This window comes from Nicotiana sylvestris, chromosome 6 (assembly GCF_000393655.2).
Source record: "Nicotiana sylvestris chromosome 6, ASM39365v2, whole genome shotgun sequence".
Taxonomy (NCBI): Eukaryota; Viridiplantae; Streptophyta; class Magnoliopsida; order Solanales; family Solanaceae; genus Nicotiana; species Nicotiana sylvestris.
In genome coordinates this window covers 55,462,784-55,484,068 of record NC_091062.1, presented here as the reverse complement: position 1 = coordinate 55,484,068, position 21,285 = coordinate 55,462,784, and the positions used below count along the sequence as shown (strand labels likewise).

The 21,285-nt window shown below is 39.0% G+C and overlaps 1 protein-coding gene across 2 annotated transcripts; it reads right to left on the bottom strand.

Moving 5' to 3' along the window:
* Positions 1–17,277: 17,277 nt before the first annotated feature.
* Positions 17,278–19,686, bottom strand: LOC104219439 (leucine-rich repeat extensin-like protein 1). Of its 2 annotated transcripts, XM_009770129.2 has the most exons (4): positions 19,546–19,686; positions 19,286–19,426; positions 17,771–18,580; positions 17,278–17,628 (listed from the first exon to the last, which is right to left on the bottom strand). In XM_009770129.2, the coding sequence occupies exons 2-4, from the start codon at positions 19,368–19,370 to the stop codon at positions 17,597–17,599; spliced, it is 927 nt and encodes a 308-aa protein (XP_009768431.1). In that variant the 5' UTR covers positions 19,371–19,426; positions 19,546–19,686; the 3' UTR covers positions 17,278–17,596. The 2 variants fall into 2 exon arrangements, with proteins under 2 accessions (XP_009768431.1, XP_009768429.1); XM_009770127.2 differs by having other exon boundaries at positions 19,286–19,686.
* Between the last annotated feature and the right edge of the window lie 1,599 nt (positions 19,687–21,285).

Here is a 21,285-nt window from a genome sequence, read left to right as displayed (position 1 = left end):
GAGGTATGGTGGAAGAAGGCCTCAAGACAAATAAAATCATGAGCTATTCAGCGATTAAGGCGACTACTCAAGCTATTCAAGGCGGGGTAGGAGGAATCGGAAGAAAGAAGAGGGAAGAGGCAGCAGTAGTTGATTCAGGAATTTGGTCAGGACCAAGAGGTTCACCGCTTTACTATAATCAACAACGACCTCGCCAATCAACTTACCACACGATTCATCCCAACATTACTATCACCCTTCGGAGCCTCATTTTTCCATTAACTACGCTCAAGCATACAATCAGCCACCTGTTCACACCAATTGGCGTGCTCCTGTCACACCAAATACTTACCCACGAGCCTATCCCGGACCAGGTTTCAGGCCTAGGCCAGCATTCAGGGGAGAAAGGGAACAGAAAAAGAAAACTTACACTCCATTGGGAGAGTCTTACACTAGTCTGTTCCACAGGCTGAGACAGCTAGACATGCTGAGACCAATACAATCCAAGCTACCCAATCCTCCTCCAAAGAATCTGGATTACACCATTAGCTGTGAATATTGCTCCGGTGCACCAGGCCATGATACGGAGAAATGCTGGCATTTGAAAAATGCAATACAAGAGCTGATTGATACTAATAAAATCGAGGTTCAAACCCCCGAAGCTCCCAATATCAATAGAAATCCAATGCCAGCCCATCAAGAGGCCAATATGATAGAAATCATACAAGCTGATGGGGAGACAAAGAAGCCGTCACAAACTGTCATGATGATCAAGTCTCATGAAGCCAAGCCAGATAAGCAGTTAACAGAGGAGAAGCCGGTACCTAAGCAGAACAGAAATGGTGATGAACCATCTATGATAGTCGAGGAGGGATCATCGAGCAAAGTTGCCACAAAACAAGAAAGGCCGAAAGTGATAGTACCAGGGGTTGCTAACAAACCCATTGTATTCGTGGAAGGAGCCCGTACAGATCGGGTTATTATCACACCTGTAACCCAGCTGCCAGTCATCAACAACAAAGCCATCCCATGGAACTATGAACGGGTGACTGTAATGTACAAGGGAAAAGAAGTCAAGGAAGAAGTGTGTGAGGTGCAAGGCTTGACTCGTTCGGGAAGATGTTTTACGCCCGAAGAGTTAAGAAAAACTAAAAATAATCCAACACCAATAAAGAGAGCTGTGACGGAAGAAGAGGCGGAAGAGTTTTTAAGAAAAATGAAACTCCATGATTATTCTGTTGTGGATCAATTGAAGAAGACGCCCGCTCAAATTTCATTGTTGTCATTACTGATCCATTCAGAGGAGCACCGTCTGGCTTTGATGAAAATCCTGAATGAGGCTCATGTTCCTGAAAAAATCTCTGTAAATCATTTGGGAAGAATAGCCAACAGAATCTTTGAGACAAACAGAATTACATTTGCTGATGATGAATTGCCTGTGGAAGGTACCGAGCATAACAGAGCTCTTTACCTCACCGTGAAATGTGAAAACTCCGTAGTAACCCGGGTATTGGTTGACAATGGGTCAAGTGCAAACATCTGCCCTCTCTCCACTTTAAGCAAATTAAAAATTAAAGAGGAGAGGATCCAGAAGAATAGTATCTGCGTACGGGGGTTTGACGGTGGAAGCAGAGATTCATTTGGCGACATAGTGTTGGAACTAACAATAGGGCCAGTTGAATTCACAATGGAATTTCAAGTGTTGGACATAACTGTTTCTTACAACTTGTTGTTGGGTCGACCATGGATCCATGCTGCTAAAGCAGTCCCGTCAACACTACATCAGGCTGTCAAGTTTGAATGGGATCATCAAGAAATAGTTGTACATGGGGAAGAAAGTTTAAATGCTCGCAGCAGTGCCATTGTACCGGTCGAGGGAATAGAAAATGACCAGGGACCATGGGTATACCAAGTGTCCGATACAGTGTCGGTAGAGAAAATTCCAGAAGGGAAGTACCTTCTGAATCCAAAGATAACCTCTGCTTCAGTCATGGTATCTTATGAAATGTTAAAGAACGGTTTTATACCCGGCAAAGGTCTGGGCTCATCTTTGCAAGGAATTACACAACCAGTATCTCTCCCCGAGAACTGGGGAACATTCAGTTTGGGGTTCATACCCACTGTCAATGACGTGATAAAGGCCAGAAAGTTGAAACACAAGGCATGGGATCTTCCAAAACCAGTCCCACCTCTATCAAAGTCTTTTGTCAAGACTGGTGCTAAAAATCGCCCGATAACAACAATTCCTAAATCCCGGGTCAATCCTGAGGAGGAATTGATTGAAAGATTCGAGAAATTGTTTGATGATGTGAATATGTTGGAAAGCGGAGAAGGGTGTAGCAACGCAGAAGTTCAATTCGTTGGGCCAGAAACAAAGCTTAATAATTGGAAAGCCACTCCTCTCCCAATTCGAAAGGAGTCTTGGTAGTTTATTTTGATTTTCTTTCAGTTTGTTTGGGTTACTTCAGGGTTGTAATCCCAAAGCTTATCTTACAGTTTGTTTGAAGTGTGCAAAACCTTGTTATCTTTCATCATCCAATAAAAAGCAGTTTCCTTTTTATTATCATTCCTGATAGTTTTCTTTTCTTTTTCTTCTTTCCTGTACAGTTCCTTTTACGCTGGCTCTAGTGATATGGCATGCATGAGGAATCCTCAGCCCAGTCTTAAAAATCAATCTGGTTCCGAAGTAATAATTCAAGAAATATATTGTGATTATGAATCAGAATATGATGAAGATGAGGTTTTTGAAGAGATTAGTAAAGAGTTAATTCACTTTGAGGAAAAAATCAAACCTAACTTGAGTGATACCAAGGACATCAATATAGGGGACACGAGTAATATCCGGGAAACTAAAATAAGTGTCCATCTCGAACCAAAGATCCGAGAAGAGTTAATTAAAGCACTCATAGAATTCAAAGATGTTTTTGCATGGTCATATGACGACATGCCGGGCCTGAGCACTGATTTAGTGGTTCACAAATTGCCCACCGATCCAACGGTGCCTCCTGTCAAGCAGAGGCTGAGAAAATTCAAGCCTGATATGAGTGTGAGAATTAAGGAAAAAATCACCAAACAATTGGAAGCAAAGGTCATTCGAGTCACTCGATATCCTGTTTGGTTAGCTAATATCGTTCCTGTACCAAAGAAAGACGGCAAAATCAGAGTATGCGTCGACTACCGCAATCTCAACAAAGCAAGTCCGAAGGATAATTTCCCATTACCCAATATCCATATTTTGATCGATAATTGTGCCAAGCACGATATAGGATCTTTCGTGGATTGTTATGCCGGGTATCATCAAATTCTAATGGATGAAGAAGACGCAGAAAAGACGGCATTCATCACACCATGGGGAACTTATTGCTATCGGGTAATGTCATTCGGTTTGAAGAACGCCGGAGCAACCTATATGAGAGAAATGACCACAGTGTTTCATGATATGATACACAAGGAGATTGAGGTATACGTGGACGATGTGATCATAAAATCAAAGCATCAGTCCGACCACGTTGGGGACTTGAGGAAATTCTTCTTAAGACTTCGCAGGTACAACCTCAAGCTTAACCCTGCCAAATGCGCATTTGGAGTTCCATCTGGAAAGTTATTGGGATTCATAGTCAGTCGACCAGGTATCGAGCTAGACCCATCAAAAATCAAAGCCATCCAAGAATTGCCACCTCCCAGGAACAAAACTGAAGTAATGAGTTTGTTGGGAAGGTTAAATTATATCAGCAGGTTTATTGCTCAGCTCACAACAACTTGTGAGCCAATTTTCAAATTGTTGAAAAAGGATGCTGCGGTCAAATGGACCGATGAGTGTCAAGAAGCGTTCGATAAAATAAAAGGGTACTTGTCGAACCCACCCGTGTTGGTCCCGCCAGAGCCAGGAAGACCTTTGATTCTTTACTTAAAGGTCTTGGAAAATTCATTTGGTTGTGTATTGGGGCAACATGACCTCACTGGCAGAAAAGAGCAGGCCATCTACTACCTTAGCAAAAAGTTCACAACTTATGAGGTTAAGTATACTCATCTGGAAAAGACATGTTGCGCCCTAACATGGGTGGCTCAGAAGTTGAAACACTATTTGTCGTCCTACACTACTTACCTCATTTCGCGTTTGGATCCATTGAAATATATTTTTCAAAAGCCTATGCCAACGGGAAGACTTGCAAAGTGGCAAATTTTGCTCACAGAGTTTGACATCATCTATGTGACTCGGACTGCAATGAAAGCCCAAGCATTGGCCGATCATTTAGCCGAAAACCCAGTCGATGAGGAATACGAGCCGTTGAAAACCTATTTTCCTGATGAAGAAATAATGCATATTGACGAGGTGGAGCGAATTGAAAAACCTGGCTGGAAACTTTTCTTTGATGGAGCCGCTAACATGAAAGGAGTCGGGATAGGAGCTGTAATCATTTCTGAAACAGGGCATCACTATCCTGTTACGGCTCAATTGCGATTTTATTGCACCAATAATATGGCTGAATATGAAGCTTGCATTTTGGGGTTAAGGCTAGCCGCAGACATGGGTATCCGAGAAATCTTAGTCATGGGAGATTCGGATCTTTTGGTACATCAAATTCAAGGAGAATGGGAAACCCGAGACTTGAAGCTCATACCATACCGACAATGTCTACATGATCTTTGTCAGCGGTTTCAATCAGTGGAATTCCGGCATATTCCAAGGATTCATAATGAGGTTGCCGATGCATTGGCTACTTTGGCATCAATGTTGCACCATCCAGACAAAGCTTATGTGGATCCACTACATATTCGAGTCCACGATCAGCACGCTTATTGCAATATGGTTGAAGAAGAATTTGATGGTGAACCATGGTTCCACGACATCAAGGAGTATATCAGGATGGGGATATATCCCGCACAAGCCACAGGAGATCAAAAGAGGACCATTAGGCGATTGGCAAATGGATTCTTCTTAAGCGGAGGAGTTTTGTATAAAAGAACACCAGATCTTGGATTATTAAGATGCATAGATGCCAGACAAGCTACAGCTGTCATGTCTGAAGTACATTCGGGAGTTTGCGGACCCCACATGAGCGGATATGTGTTGGCAAAGAAAATCCTCCGAGCTGGTTATTATTGGCTTACCATGGAGCGAGATTGTATCAGTTTTGTGCGCAAGTGTCATCAATGCCAGATACACGGAGATTTGATTCATTCTCCACCATCCGAGTTGCACACAATGTCGGCACCATGGCCCTTCGTTGCCTGGGGCATGGATGTGATTGGACCAATTGAGCCGGCAGCATCCAATGGGCACAGGTTCATTCTGGTAGCTATTGATTATTTTACCAAATGGGTTGAGGCCAAGACATTCAAATCAGTGACCAAGAAAGCTGTGGTCGATTTTGTCCACTCAAATATCATATGTCGATTCGGAATCCCAAAGGTGATCATCACAGATAACGGTGCTAATCTTAACAGCAACTTAATGAAGGAAGTATGTCAACAGTTTAAGATTACACATCGCAACTCTACCCCATATCGGCCCAAGGCGAATGGAGCAGTCGAGGCAGCCAACAAAAACATAAAGAAGATACTTCGGAAAATGGTAGAAGGTTCAAGACAATGGCATGAAAAATTACCATTTGCATTATTGGGATACCGCACTACTGTTCGCACTTTAGTAGGAGCAACTCCTTATTTGTTGGTATATGGCACTGAAGCAGTAATTCCTGCAGAAGTTGAGATTCCTTCCCTTCGGATCATCGCCGAAGCAAAGATTGATGACAATGAATGGGTCAAGACCCGTCTGGAACAGTTAAACTTGATTGATGAAAAACGATTGGCCGCAGTATGTCATGGTCAATTATATCAAAGAAGAATAGCAAGAGCATACAATAAAAAGGTGCGTCCACGGAAGTTCGAAGTGGGTCAACATGTGCTGAAACGTATTCTTCCACATCAGGTCGAGGCAAAAGGCAAATTTGCCCCGAATTGGCAAGGACCATTCATTTTGACCAGAGTATTATCGAATGGTGCACTATGCTTAACCGATATTGAAGGCAAATGCATAGACATGGCGATCAATTCTGACGCGGTAAAGAGATATTATGCATAATTTCTTTTTATGTTTGTATTTAGCATTATTTCGAAGATTGGAATGACAAAGGCAATTTATTCTGCTATCCAAACACTATACCATTTGCTTCCCCTTCGATCCATATTTGTTTTTTTCTTACCCTCTCTTGGAATCAATGAAAATCAAATATGAAGTAAAAAAAAAAGTGACAAAATAAAAAATAAGAAAAGAAAAGAAAATCACTATTATTTAGTGAACTACGTTTGACCTGATTCCTCAAAGAAGGATACGTAGGCGTCTCACGGCTCGGTAATAGGGTGCACAATATGCATAATGTGCACAAAAGAAACATCAAGAGACCCCAATCAAGAAAACTGGGGCAGGAGTTGTATTGGAAATAAGAAAAAGATTCCAAGAGTTGTAATTTTAAAACCCATACCAAAACTGTTTAGTTTTTGATACCTTTCCATTTCCCACCACATACCAAAAAGACCTTTCGACCAATCTTAAAAAAATGCTGAGTCAAACAAATGAAGATGGTTCATAACAATCTGGTACAAACAAGAAAAGAAAGTAAAAATGAGAGAGTCTTATAGGTGAAAACCCACACGGGCACCATAAGGCAATGGAAGTTGAGAGAAAGTAAAAATGAGAGAGTCTTATAGGTGAAAACCCACACGGGCACCATAAGGCGATGGAAGTTGAGAGAAAGTAAAAGGAGAGAGTCTTATTGGTGAAAACCTTCGTAGGCACCATAAGGCGAAAAAGAAGTAAGAAATGAACAAATGAGGAAGGTTTATCAGTGAAAACTCTTTGAGATATTGCAAGTCCAACAGGTCTGTAAAATGAAAAAGGAAGTTGGGTTACGGAAATTTTGGGGAAAACAAAAATGAGACAATTGAAAGGAGATTGATTAAAAGACTGGGTTGATTAATCCAAATTGCATACCATGATCATTGGCGCCAGTGACTCCAATCAGATAAGTCCTTTATTCCTTCGTCAACGATCATCCAAAATTGGATTTTTCTTTTCATTCTATAATTGTCGAAATCAGCGCGTTTCGTCACTAATAATCTTACTTTTCTAAAGCTTTGAGATAAGTTTTATTCCAAACAAATAATAAGGAATGTCAAGGTATACTACCAAGATTCAAGGTTACATGATGCAAAAAACGGCCATGAAAGGCGGGAGATAAAAATAATAAGATATGGGAGGAAGAAAAGTGAAATCAGAAGTGGATCAGCAATGTCAGGAGGGACATATGATTACAGTTAAAAGGGTTTGAAGGAAAACATACAGAGGGGAATCCTATAGTCAAGGATCAATTACAAAGACAAAACAGTCTTTTTAACCATTCCAAGGCAATAAAAAGACGAAGAAGAAGCCCCACCATCGGCAAGAATACCCCACCACCCTGCTTTAAACTAATGAAGTTTTCTTTGATTTAAAACAGGGGCAAAAACAACATCTGTGTCAGGAAACACTTGGTAGAGGATAAAAGAATTAAAGAAATCAGGCGTCCACCTGGAGAATGAGGATAAGAATTAAAGAAATCAGGCGTCCACCTGGAGAATAAGGATGAAGAAGTTAAGAAGAAATCAGGCGTCCACCTGGAGAATGAGGATGAGAATTAAAGGAGTAAGGCGTCCACCTGGAGAATGAGGATAAGAATTAAAGAAGTCAGGCGTCCACCTGGAGAATGAGGATAAGAATTGAAGAAATCAGGCGTCCACCTGGAGAATAAGGATGAGAATTAAAGAAATCAGGCGTCCACCTGGAGAATGAGGATGAGAATTGAAGAAATCAGGCGTCCACCTGGAGAATGAGGATGAGAATTGAAGAAGTCAGGCGTCCACCTGGAGAATGAGGATAAGAATTGAAGAAGTCAGGCATCCATCCGGAGAATGAGGATGAGAATTGAAGAAATCAGGCGTCCACCTGGAGAATGAGGATGAGAATTAAAGAAATTAGGTGTCCACCTGGAGAATGAGGATGAGAATTGAAGAAATCGGGCGTCCACCTGGAGAACGAGGATGAAGAATTAAAGAAGTCAGGCGTCCACCTGGAGAATGAGGATGAAGAATTGAAGAAGTCAGGCGTCCACCTGGAGAATGAGGATGAGAATTGAAGAAATCAGGCGTCCACCTGGAGAATGAGGATGAGAATTGAAGAAATCAGGTGTCCACCTGGAGAACGAGGATGAAGAATTAAAGAAGTTAGGCGTCCACCTGGAGAATGAGGATGAAGAATTGAAGAAATCAGGCGTCCACCTGGAGAATGAGGATGAGAATTAAAGAAGTCAGGCGTCCACCTGGAGAATGAGGATGAAGAATTAAAGAAATCAGGCGTCCACCTGGAGAATGAGGATGAGAATTAAAGAAATCAGGCGTCCACCTGGAGAATGAGGATGAGAATTAAAGAAATCAGGCGTCCACCTGGAGAATGAGGATGAGAATTGAAGAAATCAGGCGTCCACCTGGAGAACGAGGATGAAGAATTAAAGAAGTCAGGCGTCCACCTGGAGAATGAGGATGAAGAATTGAAGAAATCAGGCGTCCACCTGGAGAATGAGGATGAGAATTAAAGAAGTCAGGCGTCCACCTGGAGAATGAGGATGGAGAATTGAAGAAGTCAGGCGTCCACCTGGAGAATGAGGATGAGAATTAAAGAAATCAGGCGTCCACCTGGAGAATGAGGATGAGAATTAAAGAAATCAGGCGTCCACTTGGAGAATGAGGATGAGAATTGAAGAAATCAGGCGTCCACCTGGAGAACGAGGATGAAGAATTAAAGAAGTCAGGCGTCCACCTGGAGAATGAGGATGAAGAATTGAAGAAGTCAGGCGTCCACCTGGAGAATGAGGACAAAGAATTGAAGAAATCAGGCGTTCACCTGGAGAATGAGGACAAAGAATTGAAGAAGTCAGGCATCCACCTGGAGAATGAGGACAAAGAAAAGAAGCAGTCAGGCGCCCACCTGGAGAACAAGGGAATACAATTAAAGAAGACAGAAGTCAGGCACCCACCTGGAGAACAAGGGAATACAATTGAAGTGTTGAAATCAAAAACCCGCTCATATGAGAAAGGAGCACATTTAGAGTCAATAAAGCAGAGGAGTCCAACAAAGTCCCCAGCAGGAAACAACAAGAGTCCCAAACAGATAAAGAAAATATGGGACACAATGAAAAGGAATAAGGAATAAGCCAAATGCCCAAGAGTCACCAAGATATCAAGACAACAAGAAACGCAAGGGCATGATCTAGATATGATTTTATAATTCATGTACCATAGTCTAGTTTAGCTTCTTGTATTACCTTTGATGTAAGGTGTAATAAGGAGATCAGCAAGCAGTAAAAACAGCACGAAGCAGCAGTAACATCACAGTCCCACGGTAGTCCCAGCTACCCAAAACTTCTCGAACTACATTGACCTGATTCCTTTATAGCCAAGGATATGTAGGAAACCTTTGAAGCAGAGGTTCGGTCAAATCTTTCAAAAAATGCTTCCCACAGAGTATTTGAACGGGCAAAAAATCGCTCGTATCCGCTCACTTTATCTTTGCATGAAAACTCTTCGAGTTTCCACGCAAAGAGGGGCAGCTGTGAGCACGTGATTTTTTGCCTCACGAAAATTACTCCAAAATAAATCAAAAATAAAATAAATTTCTTTTAGTGGGCAATTTTTGAATTTGCGTGGTGTTAAATATTTGTGTTATGTCCGTAAATATTTACGTTGTCATAATAAAATGAAAATAAAAATAAAAATATATGTTTCATGCATATCTAGGATTTAATTATGCATTTAATAATTGATTCAAAATAAAATCACAAAAATATGCATTTTTATTTTTATTTTTCGTCATATTAATTGTGTCATTGTGTGATTAATGTTTTATCTACGTGTTAATGGTTATTAAAAGGCAATTAGTATTATTGTAATGATAATTTTGTTTTTATAATTTTGATTAGGATTTTATTAATTAAGAATAAAATTTAGGAAATGAAAAATAGGTTGAAAACATAAAAAATATCGGACCTGGATTAAAATCCAGGCCCAAACCAAGTTACCCCCCCCCCCCACAGCCCAAACCAAACGACCCCAGGTCCGGTCCGTCTCAAAGATACCCCAAACGACGCCGTTTTGGGAAACTTTGATGAAGGCCATTGATTTCAAATTGATCAACGGTCCGAAAGCATTACTTTCCACCCGACCCGTTTCCCGTCATAGACCGATCCGGTCTTAAAGGAAATGAAACGATGCAATAAGCAATCCAAGTCGTAAATTGCATTTGATCTAACGGCCAAGATCCACTGATTACCCTAGTATATAAACTCAAAAATCCCACCCCACACCCCAAGCAAGACCCCCCCTCTCCTCCTTTCCTCTTCCCCGAGTCTCCAAAGATCGGAACTCAAGCCACCGCCCTCACGGCGGCGAACGGTGACCATACCTCCCCATTTTCACACCCCGAACTCACCTCAACTTCCCGATCCTAGATCCCTGAACCTTATCCTCCAAATATCAGCCAACGTCTTCGAATCTCCGATCGAAGATGCAGTCCAAAACCTAGTTCATCTAATAGCCACCAAACTCACACCTTTCAACCTCCGGACCTCTCTCACCACTAGAGCCTTATGAGTTTCCTTCGAATCAGCCTGGAACCCCTCAAATATCGAATCAAAATCAAGAACCCTAACGCCGCCATGAAATGCCCTGGTGGCGGCGCCATTCTAATCAGTACCAAACTAACGCCAAATGACCCCTAAGCCTCCCTCACCCTTGAGTCATCCTTAGTTTCCTTCGAATCTACCCAAATTTGGTCGAACCCTAAATTTGAGAAAAGTGAAACACTGAAATACCAACTCGTGGGATTTGTCCGAGTTAATTGAAGGTTTGAGGTCTAAGAGAATTTAATCGAGGTATTCTCAATTGAGAATACCTCGAATAAAGTCTGTTCAACCTCAAAAAGATCCGAATTCAAAGTTAAGCTTTTGTCCGTATAGATTTGAAGATTCAAAGGTATTCTTCTGATTTCTTTTGTATCCTATGTATAAATTATTGCCTGTTTCAGTAGCTTGTTTAATTTTTCATATCTGTTTAGTTAATTCTGTGATTCTACCTCGTACTCGATTAGTTGATCAAAATTATATCATTGTTTCTGTTGATTATGAGTGTTTATAATATGTGTAATCGACTCGATTAAATTCGTCGATTAGTTGTTTTGTGAATTCTTATTGCCACTAATATTGATTGACACAGCCTGTTCATCTACTTGAAGACTGATTGTTTGTCAATTATGGTAATTAGTCGGTCGATTAATGAGTGGTGTCAATTAATCAGTTTCTGTAAAATCCTTGAGTCTGGCAATAATCCTAAAGTTATTTGATTTGCTTGCTTTCATTATTTGCTGATCAATGTCAACTACAATCATCTGATTAAGTTTCATTGATTAGTCTGTCTGTATAAACTGAATCATTTTCAACATTCTGTTTGGTTTTAATTTTTGATTGTTAATTACCCTATTAAACTCTGTAAAAACAATTCTGACATGGTATCCAATGTTTTTCTTTTATCTGTGTTAATCCTAGGATTGGTTATAGCTGCTTAAACAGATTTTAAAATCTGTATTGTTAAATTCTGAATTTAAGGCAGTAATAACAGTAGAAAATAGTAGGTCAGGGACATTTCTGGGGTAAAACAGTGAAGGTAATCTGATAATAATAGTGAGCTGAAAGTGGAATGTTAGTGGCTATAGTTTAAGATAATAATGGGGAACAAAGGGTAATGGGGCTGCTTAAAATCAGGATAAGATCACTTAAAGTATTAAAAGCAGTTTTTAATGGAACTTAAAAAGAGAAAAGGGTCCAGGAAACACTTAAAAATGATGGGGCAGACCTGTATAAAAGAGGGGGATTGGGACTGACTTGAGGAGAGCTTTCAGACAGAAAGGAACGAGAGAAAGAAAAAAAAATCTGATCTGGAGGACAGATTTTAAAACTGAAAAAAGAAGAAAAACTAAGGAGAGATTAGGAGAAAGGTCAGATTTTGAATACAGATTTTGAAGAGAAAGAATATACCTAGAGTGATATAGAAAAAAGAGAATTAAGCAGAAAATCAGAAAATGAAAATCTGAAGAGGAAGAAGAAACAGAAAAGAAATCAAAAGAGAACATTCACACACACATACACAATCTGACACAGATACAACAGCAGAAACAGAAAAATCAGAAATAGGAATTTGAAACAGAAAAGAAACTGAAATCTGAAATATTGTCTTTTCGTTGAATCTGTTCGGATTTATCTGATTCCATTGTTCAGTTAAAGTCTGAAGTTTCTTTAAAAATACTGTTACTGTGCATCTGGGTTCCTCGGGTCTTATTATTGCTCAAATCTGTGGAAATACTGATATTCTGCCAGTATTTTGTTACTGCTGCAACTGCTGAAACTTACTTCTTATACCTTCATTTCCAGGTACTTATCTTTTAAATTCTATGTTGGAAAGAGATTCAGCATGACAAATCAATGAAGCTTGAATTGCAGTTCTATTTTTCCATTTATCTAAGTTTGTTATTATAAATTTCAGTTTTGTTTCATGTTGTTTCATATAGAAGTATGCTTGACATGTTAATTATCAGTTGATCATTCTCTTTTGAAATTCATATAAGTGTTGTAATAACATTACCTATTCCAGAATTTCATTAAAGTATAGTTATGGTTGAATTGTTAAGATAGGGAATATGGCATGAAGTTGGCTATTAATTAAGTCTTACGACATTGTTAGACAGGTATAAAGTATTCTGGGAATGCGTGGTTAGTGTATTTCGATTGTTTGGTTGTGGATTAAGGCTAGATGATGATTGGTTGCATTTTATTCATATATGACGTAATAATGATTATGGTTAACATCAATAGTCGGAAGTTGCATTAGTATCCTCCGCTATGTTTGCAAACGTCAAATATGGCGAATAATGTTGTATGCAATATCACTTTATTAAGTCAATTAGGTAGATTTGTTCTCTTTCTTAAAATAACAAATGGCCTAGGATTGTTATAATGTGAAAGTTAGTAACAAGGGTTCACATAAATTGAGAATCCAATCGGTTTGATTATATATATATCTTACATTTAACCATAAGCAGAATTAACAAAATAATTAGGCCTGTTAGATTAAAAGCAAATATATGAGAATAAGATGAGATGTACAAGCACAAATTGCAACACTTTATATCAATGGTAATTAGAGATAGAATTTGCACTAAATAATTAATAAAAAATTGTTTAAAAAATATTTCTTCCCTTCATAAATCATTTTGTTAGTTTCATATACAATTCATTCTTTGGCATATATATATGTTGTATTTGTTAAAAATCATATTTTTATTCTTTTCTTTGAATTTGAATAGCGGGATGAATATAATTTATACTCGGAAATTATAATCGACGGGCAACATTTAATAAATTGTGAATTCATTTAAAAGAATTTAAAGGCATCCCTTAAATGTGAATTTCTCAGGAATTTCATATAAAATGTGTAGATATAATAAACAATTCGTGGAAAACCCATAATACCATTAAGAATATTTGGTGTAATTAGGGATACGTTCGCGTAACCTGATTATATGGATAAAAGCAAATTCGGATTATGCGTACGCGCAATTTCGAGCGAATATTTAAGAAAAGGATTTTTTCAAGGATGTTAAAGTAATTTCATATAACCCAAGATGTGCAGTTCATTGTCTAAATACAAGGGTGATGATGTTCCTGATTTTAATTTAAATTTTGAACATATGATTTTTTTTAATAAAAACTATAACATGGACAATTTTATTGTGTACACGTATGCGTGACACGATCCCTGTAATTATAAAAGGTATACAATACGAATATACGTAAGCGTAATTCGTTTATATAATTGTAAACAATAAGTAAAAGCGGTAGTAAAATCATACAATAAAACGTATTTAGTAAAAATCATGATAATTAAGCCAATAATAAAAACAGTTGAGCGACCGTGCTAGAACTACGGAATTCGGAAATGCCTAACACCTTCTTCCGGATTAACAGAATTCCTTACTCGGGATTTCTGGTTCGCAGAATAATAAACAGAGTCATATTCTCCTCGATTCAGGGATTAAAATCGGTGACTTGGGACGCCTTAAAATTCCCAGGTGGCGACTCTGAAATAATTAAATAAATTCCGTTTCGACTGTCTTTCAATTGGAGAAAACTCCCCACGCGCCCCGCGGGCGCGGTAAAAAGAAGGTGCGACACCAATACCTTGGAGGATCACATGGAACACTAAAGAAAGGTTTTCAAGTCTTGAAGGAGAATGAGCTATAAATCAAGAGGCAGAAGTGTAAGTTTGCGCAATCAAAGGTTCAGTTCTTGGGCCATGTCATTAGCAGTGGTGAGCTACGCATGGACGAGGCTAAGGTACGTGCTATCCAGTAGAGGGAAGCACCAACCAAGGTAACCGAATTGAGATACTTCCTTGGTCTTGTTAACTAGTATCATCGGTTCATCAATGGATACTCATCCAAGGCCACACTACTGAGTTGCTAAAGAAGAACAAGCATGGGTTAGGATGGATCATTGTCAAAGGGCATTTGAAGTCATTAAGGCAGCTGTAACGGAGGAGCTAGTCTTGGCATCACATGACTTTGCCAAGACGTTTGAATTGCATATAGTTGCCTTAGCAGACTTTGCCATTGGGGTGTCCTGATGCAAGATAAGCATCCATAGTGTTCAAGAGCCAGAAGTTGAAAAAGATGGATCAGGTTACACTATACAAGAGAAAGAGATGACTTCATTGTCCATTGCCTTGGTACATGGAGACATTATTTGCTTGGGTCGAGTTTCATGGTCAAGATCGACAATATGGTCACTAGCTACTTTCAGCCACATAAGAAACTCACACCAAAGTAGGTTAGGTGGTAGGATTTCTTGGACGAGTTTGATTATGTGTTAAAGTATAATCGGGGCAAAGGTAACATGTTAGACAATTCCTTGAGTCGGAAAGTGGAGCTTGCTACCATCACTTCAGCAAATTGTCAATGATATAAAAAAGGCATGCAGTATGATCCAGAAGCCAAGAAGCATATGGGGTTAGCCACCCATGGAAAAACGAGACGTTTTTGGGTTGAAGGTGGGCTATTTCTTACTATGGATCAGCGAGTTTACGTGCCAAAGTTTGGAGACACAAGACGTAGATCATAAGGGAGAGACATGACACAATGTAGGTTGGTCATCCAGTACCACGTCGCACTAACCTTAGTTGAGTTAGTCTACTATTGGTCGCGCATGCAAGATAACATAGAGTGTTATGTGCATACTTGTCTTATGTGCCAACAGCACAAGGTCGAGCAGTAACAACATAGAGGACTTTTGGAGCTACTACCAGTTACAGAGCATTCATGGGAGAATATGACTGTGGACTTAATCACTTATCTACCAAAGTCTGACGGCTATGGTACTATCATAGTGGTCATGGATATATTTTTTAATTATGTCACTTTCATGCTTAACTCACCAGGTTGCATAGCCAAGGAAGTTGCCAAACTATTTTTTAAGAACATGGTAAGGCATTGGGGCTTACCAAGTCGTATCATCAGTGATTGAAACCATTTTACTGGAAACTTTTAGGGGGGAGTTGTTCGACATACTTGGTATGGAGTTGCGCTTTTCCACTAGTTTTCACCCTCACACAAATGGACTGACGGAACGAGTCAATGCTTTAATGGAGTGTTACTTGAGGCATTATGTGAGTGCACATACAAAAGATTGTGTAAGGCTTTTGGACATCGCCCAATTTTCTTATAACTTCCAACTAAGTGATTTCACGGGGCGGACACCATTTGAGATAGCCAGGAGCCAACAACCACAAACTCCACCTTCATTACCAGCCATATTCGAGGGAAAGAGTTTAAGGGCTTACCATATGGCCTAATGATTGGAGGACCAAGTTGACATTGCTAAGTCCTACTTGGCCAAGGCAACTAAAACTATGTAGAAGTTTGCTGACGGCAAGCGACGTCCCATGGTCTATAGAGTCGGGGACATGGTCATGGTAAAATTTACCCCGAGACTGTTCAAGGAGCTATGGGACATGCATTAGAATTTGATTCGCAAGTTTGAGGGACCATTTAAGATCATAGCCAAGGTGCACAAGATCTCATACAAGCTTGTCATTCCACCATATCTCAAGATCTATCTTGTCTTCCATGCCAGCATGCTTAAGCCATATCATGAAGAGAAAGATGATATGAGTAGGGGGCAATCAATTCAAGCGCTTATTACTATCACTGCCTAGCATGATCAAGAGATTGAGTCTATCATTGATTAACACACTAGGTGAAGACAAAGGCAAAAAGCAACCGCTATATTCCTCGTCCATTAGAAGGGAAAATCATAGGAGGAGGTCATGTGGGACGGTATGAAGACTTGTGGCAATTCAAATATAATATCTGAGAGTTTATGCAGCAACCTTGCGCCGCGATCGTCGCAACATTAGGTGGGGGAGAGTGTGATGACATGCCATATCATTATGCCACATAGGCGCCATTTGGCATATCTTAATGTCGTGTGTAAGCTTACATAGGAAGAAGGCTAGCACTTGTGGGAAGATTCTAGAGATATATGGACATTTTCCTTGGAAGACCCTAGATCCTTATGGATTTGCTAGGAAAGTCCTTAGAATCTTCTATCCTTGTAGAGAAATCTAGAGAAAACCCTTATCTTGTAAATATTAGGAATTGTACAACAATTAATATTTACACGCCAGCCCCTTGGAGATTAGTATATAAAGTTGGCAATTCATTTATAAATCACCAAGTAAAACAATAAGTTCTCTACGATGCAAAAATCTTCTTCGGGAAAATTCTGTTATCTTTCTTATCTAACACCCTTAGCAATCTTGAATATAGTATTTAGGCTGACTTTGCATAGTAAGATCGTAAGTAAGTTGTGCAAGAACGTGAGCGAATTGCCAAGTACCGCATGTGCGCTTAGTTCAAGGCTAAGTACGAGACAAGCAGAGAAAAAGAAAAGGGGACGTGCATAAAGTTAAAGGCTATAGCACTGAATTCATCGCGGACGTGCATGCTATAAAGAAACAGAGGAAGAAATAAAAGATATCCAAGCACGTGCTAGAGAAACAAAATAAAATTCGCAATGAACGACTATAACATTGATGTTACATTTCTTTCTTTGGTCTGGAAATATTATGTTAACTTTTGATAGGACGCAAGTGCGTAAGTTATTAAACAGAAGATGCTATATTTTTAATTAATTAGTAGTACTATTACAAAATTCAAGATAATGTTAAATCCCATTAATGATATTTGCAATTACATTTCCATTTTCAATCAAATTACTATAAGAAGAGAGAGGTATTCGTCGAGGAAAGACGTGTTGTTTCTAATCCTAGACGGAAGAGAGTTGGAGTGCGTAGTCCACACTCTGGCATGCATCCACCTAAATATCGTGTTCAAAGTTAAAAAATTTCTGGTGGGTGTGATCTCCTTTTCTTGAACTATTCCTCGTAGTATGAAACAACAAAAAATCAAATCATCCATTCAGTTATAGTTGAATTGGCATCCATCATAACCTGTTCAAGGAAGAAAAAATGAAAACCATTAGGAGTCAGGCAAAATGGTTGTATGACAAAAGAACAGTTTTATTATGACTTTGCTGTTATAGTGAGTAAAATTCAATTGCTTTAATGTTGCAATAATTTCGTAGGAACTCACTAGGATCGACGGTGACAAGCATGGCCGTGCCACCAAATTCACAAGTGCCACCAGCCACCTTAGTTCTCTGCCAGTAACTATTGAAGGCATAAGAGGCGTGTGCAAATAAAGTATTGGGCTGAAAGCATGATCCACTGGGATTAATCTGGTCACAGTCTGCTCCAGATGAACATGCATAATTCATGGCTTCTTGAATGATTGGGTCTGGCACTGACGGCTTTGCCACACACCATAGAGCCGTGGCCGGCGCTATGTGCGGTGGTGGAGGCACCGCCGGAGGTGGATAAATCACTGGTGGAAGAAAAAGCCCAGTGGGTGGGCTAATTGGATCATAATAACTTGGTGGACTGGGCTCGTAATAATAAGGTGGGCTAAAAAAGGGTCCTGTTGGGCTTGGAACAGTTGTTGTGGGAGGACTAGGTTCATAATATTGGGGTGGGTTGGGAATGATTATAGGAGGAAGATATTGTTGGGGTGGGGTAGGGATGATAGTGGATGATGGGGTTGGAGGTAGATTCACAATTGGGCCTCCTCCACTACTAGAACTGCCACTGGGTGGAGGTTGAAGAGTGAAAGGTGAAGGTGGATTGAGACAGAAAGGAGGGGTATTTGGAACTGGAGGAAGAGAATCATAAGGTGGCAAATTGAAGGGAGAACTGACACCATAAGGTCCTGAATTGGACGAATCCTCTGAAGGTAAATACACGTCAAATCGCCTCAAGCCATTGATTTCTGATGATTCAATAATGTCCACTGAACTTTTCGACACTAGTAGCCGGCCGTTATCCTTTCCATTTAATTTTCTAGCATCTGCATTCACACAAATACAAATAATACCAGTAAGTACGTACTTCTAGTAATAGGCTAGTAACCTAATAACGTTAGAATTACTACTTGTCCCTATCGTGTATATTTCTAGTATCATAGATATGGAGGACGTTTATCAAAACATGCCGCCTGCACCAAATCACATTAATTTGCAATGTCAACTATTAAAATTGACATGAGAATAATAATATAATTTTAAATTTATAATGATGTAAAAAATATTTACACAATCAGGTTATTTATAAGTTGATTAAAAGAAAAACATTAATTGGTAGTCAGGTAAAAGAGAGATACCTAACTTGTTATGACAGATTATAGTTCATTAATTGTGTTTAAATATTGCACTATTATTATATATAATAAAAATTCGTATACAGTACGGTTAAATGCATGATAAAGTGCAATCAAACGACACTCATCTTGTATTCATTAGATTTTTGTACAGACCAAATGTGGACAATTTTTTCCCCACTATACAAACATTAGGCAAAAGCAAAAATATATGCTTCTTTAGAAATGCGAGAATATGGCGTTGTTAAGCTTTTACCAGGAAATGAGCTCCTTCATTTTGAAGTTGAAAGTTACTGAAATAAGGTGACAAGATAACCTGGTTTTGAAGAAAGCAGATACCTAAGGCCATTACAATATCATAAAGGATTTTGTAGGTAATGAGTGGAATGTGCATACCAGTATTTACAATGAAGAAAGCTGCAAAACACAGAAGAAGGCTTAAAATGTATAGCATTGAGTGATGATGAGATGGAGTTTTCATGATCCCCTCCTCTATTATTGGTGATATCAAAACGTACGAATGTCGGGATGTCTTATCTGTCTCTCCAAAATAGATATTTCAAAGATTTAAAGAGAAGTATAGCTGGTAATGACTCTTGAGCTAATATTGAGCTGGTTTCACTTATTAGTTATTTAGTAGTGGAGCTATATAATACCTCATATCTGGAAGATTAGATTCTTTGATTGCCTAGGATAGATGTGTGATCGAAGAACTGCAAACACGATAGGAAAAAAAGTGTAAAGCGATCATAACTCCAATGTAATGTTTCTTCAAATATTTGTAGTTTATAAGTAGCTTGTAGTTGTGCGTGTCAGGGTATGTGTATACGCCAATATAATTGCCAAAACTAATAAGGCATAGATGCTTGCCTTGACATCCCAAAAAAGACCCCCAAAGTTCGACTTTTATTTTGCTTGCTTTCTACTCAATTGCTCTCCTTTTTCTTTCTTTATACATCTCAAACTATAGGTGACCAAAAGAAAATACCCACTCCTCCGCCCAAAAGAGGGAAAAGGGAATTGCCATAATATTCCTTTGATCATGTCTCATGCATGGAATCATATTTTTAATATACGTTGGTGATCACTTGATCCATGGTCAGGTTGGTTGACATTTAGCATGTTTTATAATAAAAGAAATGTATGCTATCATCTTACAATGTGTTCTAACCCATAATGTTGTCAACTGCTTACGAAAGGGACTCAGAGATGTAAAACATAAGTTCTTACACCCTTCATCCTATTTTTAAGTGAAAGTGTTTGACAAGATACAAATTTAATTGAAAAAGAAAGATTTTAAGATAAGTGATTTAAAATATGATATTGGCATTTTTGTGGCTATAAAATCAAGGCATAAGCTTGCACCAAAAAGTTTAAAGTGAAATTTAATATAGAAAATATATAATTCTTATTGTTGGCCTAAGTGAAGTTTGTTTTGATTATTGATAAAGGAACTCAAACATGAACCAGGTTGATACACAGCGTATACAGACACGGGCAGATTCGAGCACAAGGCATGCATGTGAAGGAGATAAGGTTAAGTGGTTATATATGATATCTCCTGAACGAAAAGGTAGCATAAGTGATAAGGAGAAAGTCTCCTTACTCGAAGAAAACTCTATTCTAGATAAGGGAAGAGTTAGAAGTTGAAGATAACTAGAACTCTTCCACCAAGGAAGAGTATAGCATTAGAACTCTAGTTATTTCCTATTCTACTAATTCAATATATTTCAGGATGTTCTCATTTTACAGGCACGCACAAACGCTGAAGTTAAACGTGAGTTGAGAGCAAAATAGCAAGGCATTTTGGAAGCAATTCCTGTGTGATTCAAGTGTGCAAACCTGAAGCTACATGAACCAGATAGAAGAACCAGTTCCAAGTGTCTGTCTTTTATTCTAGTTTCATTGTAGTAAGGCTTTTGAGTTGTACCTTTCAGCTTTATTTAGAAGCAATTGTACTAGGTACTCTAAGTGTTGTATTCAAATTAGAGTTAACTTGAAGTTGTCGCAACAGCTAGAGGCTTGTTGCAACAAAAGGTTAGCGGTAATCCTGAGGTTTACACAGAGTTTTGTAAATACTGCTTTTAGCTCAGTGATTTATTGAAGTGTTGGGAAAAATCCTACTAGTAGTAGGTCGTAGTTTTTTTACCTTTTGATCCAGGTATTTTTCACGTAAAAATACTTGTGTTCTTTACTTTATGCATTTATTATTCCGCAACATTAGTATAAGGAACACATAGAAGAACCAGGTCCTTTTATAATCTATGCACACAAAAAATTGGACACCACACAAATCACCCCCTCCCCCCTCTTGTGTGGTACTGAAGTATAAAACATCAATTAGTGTCAGAGCAGGTTATCCTTAAAGAGGCTAACACATTAGGAGAAGATCAAGA

Coding starts and splice junctions, on each gene's coding strand:
- LOC104219439 (XM_009770127.2), bottom strand. CDS start 19,370: ATGAAAACTCCATCTCATCATCACTCAATGCTATACATTTTAAGCCTT. Junction 18,581..19,285: donor TTTCTTCATTGTAAATACTG/GTATGCACATTC, acceptor GTGTGAATGCAG/ATGCTAGAAAATTAAATGGA. Junction 17,629..17,770: donor GCTTGTCACCGTCGATCCTA/GTGAGTTCCTAC, acceptor TTCCTTGAACAG/GTTATGATGGATGCCAATTC.